Source organism: Odontomachus brunneus, unplaced genomic scaffold (assembly GCF_010583005.1).
Source record: "Odontomachus brunneus isolate Ranch 3 - 2012 unplaced genomic scaffold, Obru_v1 Obru_scaffold_009, whole genome shotgun sequence".
Classification (NCBI taxonomy): domain Eukaryota; kingdom Metazoa; phylum Arthropoda; class Insecta; order Hymenoptera; family Formicidae; genus Odontomachus; species Odontomachus brunneus.
Genome location: NW_022639459.1, coordinates 614,111 through 620,530, shown reverse-complemented (window position 1 = coordinate 620,530; position 6,420 = coordinate 614,111). Strand labels below are relative to the sequence as shown.

Here is a 6,420-nt window from a genome sequence, read left to right as displayed (position 1 = left end):
GAGAGAGAGAGAGAGAGAGAGAGAGAGAGAGAGAGAGAGAGAGAGAGAGACAATTGAACGCCGGCAAGTTGGTAGTCGGCGATCGTTCTTTCAAAAAAGGCTAGGCCAATGGCCCATCACAGCTGCTCAGCTCTCGTGATAGAAACGCCCATTGTTAACGTACCGGCGACGCGCTCCGACGCGTCGTACGCGTGCATGGCAAGACCATAAGAATCGCGGTTAAATGGCGCCGAGCGCGTTGCCCCGAAAAGCGCGTCTCGAGCGCGCGCGGTGGCGGCGGTGGCGGTGGCGGCGGCAGCGGCGACGACGACGACGACGGCGGTATCGTCGGCGTTGTCGGCGAACACGCGCTCCGCTGCCGTGCTCTTGCGATCATTACTTCGATAAATGGCGACGTCTCGCGCGCGTTCTCTCTCTCTCTCACCGAGACGAGAACGCGCGCGAGACCACGCTGGTTGCGTCATTTTTCCCCGTGCGCGGATCGCGAAACGCCAGACGCTGCCGCCGCCGTCGGCGCCAGATAATATATAACGCACACGTTCTCATATCGTGTACTCACTCTGTGTCCGGATTCCTCGAGCCGCTGTCTCTTGGAGTGTGGACCGTCTCCATTGAACGCCATCCTGGACGATGCACCCAGCGATGCGTCAAAATCCAGTACTTCTTTCCAGAAGCTACACGGCGCTGCTGCGACGACCACGGCGGCGGCGGCGGCGGCGACGTTGACGACGACGTTGACGACGACGACAACGACGACGACGACAACGGCGGCGGCGGCGACGGCGGCGGCGACGACGACGACGACACGAGCGTGTTGTATGTACCGCGCGATTCCTCTCTACACCGTGCCGACGATCGCGTACACGCGGACGAGGGGAGGGGGGAGGAGGAGAAAAATAATCGGTAGGTAGGACGCACGACGCGACGAGAACAGACAAACACGCGAGAGCGGTTTAAGGGAAACTGGATCTCGCCGGACAAGACGAGCGACGTCAACGCTTCCTGCGGGCTGGCGACCGGCTACCGTGACGCGCTCTACCGGTGGCGCCGCGACAATGCCGCGGGATGCCTCTCAAGCTAGGCTCGCCGCCGGGAGGCGCTCGGGCTTACGCGGCCGATGCCGCGCGCGCGCGCTGATTGGCCCACGCCGTTTTGTCCGGTTCGCACTATTGGTCAACGCAATTTCGCCCGTGACGTTTTCGGGGCGTTCACGTGCAAATTGCAACAATATCTCAGACAACATAAACTTGTAAAAAGGACCGTCAATATATAATGGAAGTAAAGTGTGGCTTGGTCTACAATATGCGAAATAAGCCGTAAAAAATGGCTACTCATAGTCGATTATTACAAGAATAATCAGCTATGATTGGCTAATTCTTATGGCTTATTGCTTAGTCCCGATCCACAATAGGTATAGTAAGCTTTAAGAAATTGACCAATCACAGTAAAATATGAGGAGAATAATCATGTGATTGGTCAATTTCTTAAGGCTTAAAGCTTACTACATCTATTGTGGCTCGAGACTTACTCCGTATATTGTAAACCAAGCTAAACTCGCCCCTTGTCCATAACCTTGCTTTAATCTTTAAGCCGTAATAAATTCATAGTCGATTATTTTTAAAATAATTGGTTAATTTTTTACGACTTAAGAATTAAAGTAAGGCTGTGGATAAGGGAAAAGATATCTTTTAATCCCGGTTTACAACAGATGATTTAAACCCGAAATCTTAAAAAGTTGACCAATCATAATAGAATATGAGGAAAATAATCGACTGTAATTGGTCAATTTTTTAAAGCTTAAGGCTTAAATCATCGGTGGTTGTAGAATTAGAAGATGTCTTTTAGTGTATATTAGAAGTTCGTGTTGTCTGAAACTCCACGGTCCTTATTTTAAATTCTTTTTTATCGATTGAAGTGTCTTTAAATGTGGCTCGTAAATCCTCTGATTGGCTTGTAAAGACATTTAGGGCCTGTTGTTCCAACTTTTTGGTAAGTTAAATCGTATGTCTGTCTTTATTTTTCCTTCAATTTAGATAAAAATAGATGCAAATGTTGTACTATTATTGAGACTACTAAATGCAGCCAATAAAAGAAAATTCAAAATAAGGGCCTATTTCTACGTGTACGAGATATCTCATCTATGTAGAGAGTAATCTATGGATGTTTAAAGAACGCATGATTTGCTTGCAGATTAAAAAAAATTTATATTTTTATCTTCAGAATTCTGATGGAAATTTATGAACATTGTTTCTCAAACGAATTAGAGAAAGTCCACGTAATTCTCTAGTTACATTCTTACCCACAGAGAGTTAAATTTACCAATTTGTCACATAATAAAATGAAAATTTTATGCACAAATTATCTTTTTCAAATATTACATTTATAATTAATAACTAAAACAGATACGACCTTATAATATAATTAATTTTTTAAAATATTTTAATAAAATATTTAATATATTTATATTATTATATTTTAATATTTATTATATAAATATTATATATAATATTTTAATAAAATGTAATATTTAATATAATATTTTACAATATTTTAATAAGTATAAATATATTTAATATTTAATGTGTAATATTTTATTGTAATATTTATATTGTCTGCATGTGAAAGTTGCTTTTCTTATCGACCAAAAGTATCGCAAGCGTAGTGCAGACTGTTGTTTTGCAAGTTCACTTTATTTTTCTCCCCTCTCCCACCTCGATAGTTACGCCTGATTCTTCTTTAAAAAATATACAAAGATACAGATACAATCACGAGAATGATTGTTCGCTATTTCTTGCAGAAAATAATAAAAATTTTCTTCAAAAAGTTGAGATTTAATTTAAAAAATTGTCTGATTTGTTTCAAAACTTTTTTATGGTAAAAAATATAAAAATACAGATACAATCAAGAAGACAGCTGCTCACTATTCTTTATTGAAAACAATAAAAAATTTCGAGGAGATAATCTGGCGTCAAAGATAGGCTTTAGTATAGGAGGTAGATTATTTTCAGAAAGAAACAGAAATCTGTCCAGCAATACCACAGTCTCCACTAATGGTGCCAGCATCGTACGTAATGCTCCAAATATCACGATCTGTCGCCACTGGCTGAGAAAACACTTTATTCGCGAGTCCTGAAAGTCCAAATCGTCAGGTCGCAGATGCGACTCGAGATCCGCAGTCGCGGCTGTACAATATCTAAAAAGAAAAACACGTTCGATTATTATTTCTCAATAATATATGTTGCAAAAGTTCAATGGCTATACAATAAAGATATCGGAATCACTCAACTGTTGAAAGGTTATAGGTTTCACCACTTTGACGTTTCTCATTTGAGTATGACATAGTTGCCTACTTCGTCTCATTAAAATAGTCTCTAGAGCAGCTCTGTAGACGTGTACCTAAAACAACATACAATTTGTTAACAATGAGTCATGGACTCTCGCTCAAGTTAAGCATACGACACCTAACTATTAAATCTTCATAGTTTCCAGTCTTCAGCTTATCACAGTAGCTCTCGATAGCGTGGCACGCCACTTCTAATGCTGTGTAGGACAACTTGTGATTTGCGAATGACGACAGGTATTTACTGAGTGGATATCCATTTGAGACATCCGTCGTATCTCTAAATGCAGTACATTATTTAGCGTAACTATAATATTATGAGAAAGTAACGTGAATGTAGCGTTTCACGGACATACTCTAATGTTAGCTTCATGTAGCAGCATCCCACAATGCATATAAATTTCGCCTCACGTCGAGAGGTGTAAAGCCTCAGTAATGTGGCTGCGAGATCTCCACACGGATGCAACCCGACAATGCCAAAGCCAGTCTTCGTCTTGCTCCGATGAAAACTCTCCGAAAATATTCGTTGTATGTTCTCAACTGTCTCAGCTTGCTCGAAATCTGTCTTTTCCAATTTAACTGATACGTGTCGCGGAAGTTTAACCGGCAGGTTGGGCAAATGTTTAGATATAGATACCAATAACTCCTGGTCCAATTTTCTGTTAAAGAAACAACTGAGCTGATTATAATGTAAAGGAATAATAATTATTATAAGCTCTGCTTAAAATGATGAATGCAAAACGATAAGATTATATTACGCGTTTAGCATGAATTTCAATGTAAATCAATCATCATCTTACCTAAATCAACCAATGATAATATTACATCAATATTATAATTTCCTATTCAATAATATAATTATTATATACAACATATATTGCACACTGTTGAATTATAACATTGATGTAAGATTGTTAGTGATGGTTTTTACTGAGTATTGATTCACATGGAGAGATTAAATGGAAATTCAGATTAAATCTTATGCAATATTGTTGTTTTGTATTTATCATTTTGAACAAGGCTATTGCCAGTAATTTACGAACCCAGGTAGTACAGAACATCCTGAGATTATTTTGGATCTATTTAGGACGTTGATCTTAAAGTGCTGCCCAGGACATCCTGGACACATTCAGAATGATTCTAGGACGTTTTGTGCTGACCAGGAAGATTTCTACCTAGTAAACACCAATTAAAAGTAATATTACATCAATGTTATATAATTTTATATTCATCAATGTAACTGCAGTATAACATATCTTGCATGCTTATATTGCTGAGTGGGATGTAATGTTATAATATTCTACTTAATTGTTACATACACCATATCCTAGACAGTACAAACTTCTCAAAGACATCTTAAAGATGTGTAAAGGATGTCTGAATAAAATAGAACATATTTGGGACATTTTTTAGAAGTTTATGTTGTCTAAGATGTTACACTGTAACAATGGATGATTTAAGCCCTAAATTTTAAGAAATAAATTTTATTTATTTTTTTAATTTATTTCAACTAAAGAAAAAGATTTATATCTTATTATATAATATAATGAATAATTCTGTCTATGGATGAAAGTAAATTAGATGAAATGAAAGTAAATCAAGCGATAAGTACTTGTACACACATTACAACATTGATGTAGTGTTGCTATTAGTTAGTGTTTATATTAGGTAAGAACAACTGCAAAAGTGATGAAGATAACGTTGAGTTACCTGGCCTGCTGTGACAGTGATTCGTTTTGCTCTATGCACGTCACGCATAAGTCATATTTGAATGCTAACGACCGGGCCAAATGACCCATGCCTGCTCCAACGTCCACGATGCACTTTGCGTCCGACTCGCGCGCACAATCCGCGCAGATCTGTGCGAAAATTAATTTCTTATTCGTAAATATTTCATATGTGATTTAAAACACATTACTTACAAATTTTGACCAACTATACCTTCGCTATCTCTTGTATCTCATGTCGTTTCTTGATCTTGACATGTTTCAGAAAGAGATTGCTGTGTTTCTTCAAAAAATCGTGTATATTCTGCGGCCTTTCATCTTTACCTTCCGATATGAAATTATCTAAATTGTATGCGACATTTTTCGCTCTGCCACATCGCAAGGTACTCTCGTGGTTTCGGTGATCCCTGTTGATTTGCAAATTCTTCGTAACTTGTCGAAGCGCGAGCAACGACAGCGGCCATACGCGTGTGCTGAAAAATGAATTAGCAAAATTTATAGAATACTCCAAAATCACGCGGTTAAAAAACTGTACATTTCAAAATAACACTTAGATTTGCAGTGTTTCAGGCGACTTTTAGGTAATGCGCTGAAATACAGCTTTAAAAAAAAGCGATTTAGATTATGACAATAAATTCTTTGAAAGAGGAGGCACCTAAATGTCTTTTTAAATATGCGCGCGTTATCGACCAAAGTGAAATTTCACCAACGCTTACCATGAGATGTCACTACTCAACCACTTCCCAAACTCCTCGGGCGACACTACTTGCAGAATGAGCGTCCAGCTGTTCGGTAATTTTTCCCACAGTTGCTCCTGGAAGAAATCCTGGAATGCGAATAAACATGCTGAATGAATTCGCAAGAAAAAACTGTTTTTAGAAGCATATAATGCGATAATATCATCTTGTATTTATGATGGCACGTATGATATGAAGGTTCGAAAGGGAGACAACAAGATCGGATTCGAAAGGTGGAAATATGATACGTTACAGAAATTACTGTTATCATATTACGTACCACCACGTATGAGTCTAACAACCAACCGTATATGTCTAACACACTGAAGATCCGCTGGATTGTTACGCGAGCTTTCGAGCAGGCCTCACAGATACACGTCTCCACGAGCGCGGCCATTTTTGTGACAACACGGTCGGTAACGCTGCAGTGCGTGGATCATTGGTACCTTATTATTTATATTTTTAAACTTTTAAATTTATCGTGATTTCCTTCTGTGCCTTTATTGTTTCTTATAGGATGCGAAATCGTATTTGTCGATTTTTATATAAATATACTCAGGAATTTTATATATATATATATATATATATATATATATATATATATATATATATATAT

General features: G+C 38.7%; 2 protein-coding genes across 3 annotated transcripts in view; both read right to left on the bottom strand.

Moving 5' to 3' along the window:
• Positions 1-1,020, bottom strand: part of LOC116840356 (heterogeneous nuclear ribonucleoprotein L) — a 336,043-nt gene extending 335,023 nt beyond the window's left edge. For both annotated transcript variants that reach the window (XM_032806975.1, XM_032806976.1), the window contains exon 1: positions 560-1,020. In XM_032806975.1, the coding sequence (XP_032662866.1) occupies positions 560-622 (63 nt within the window). In that variant the 5' untranslated portion in view covers positions 623-1,020. The remainder of the gene's footprint in view (positions 1-559) is intronic.
• A 1,832-nt stretch (positions 1,021-2,852) lies between these two features.
• LOC116840332 (protein RRNAD1-like) lies at positions 2,853-6,207 on the bottom strand. Its single transcript, XM_032806921.1, has 8 exons — positions 6,085-6,207; positions 5,784-5,893; positions 5,282-5,540; positions 5,051-5,199; positions 3,697-3,999; positions 3,467-3,620; positions 3,287-3,396; positions 2,853-3,193 (listed from the first exon to the last, which is right to left on the bottom strand). Exons 1-8 carry the CDS (start codon positions 6,199-6,201, stop codon positions 2,902-2,904), a joined length of 1,494 nt encoding a protein of 497 aa, XP_032662812.1. The 5' UTR covers positions 6,202-6,207; the 3' UTR covers positions 2,853-2,901.
• Positions 6,208-6,420: the final 213 nt, after the last annotated feature.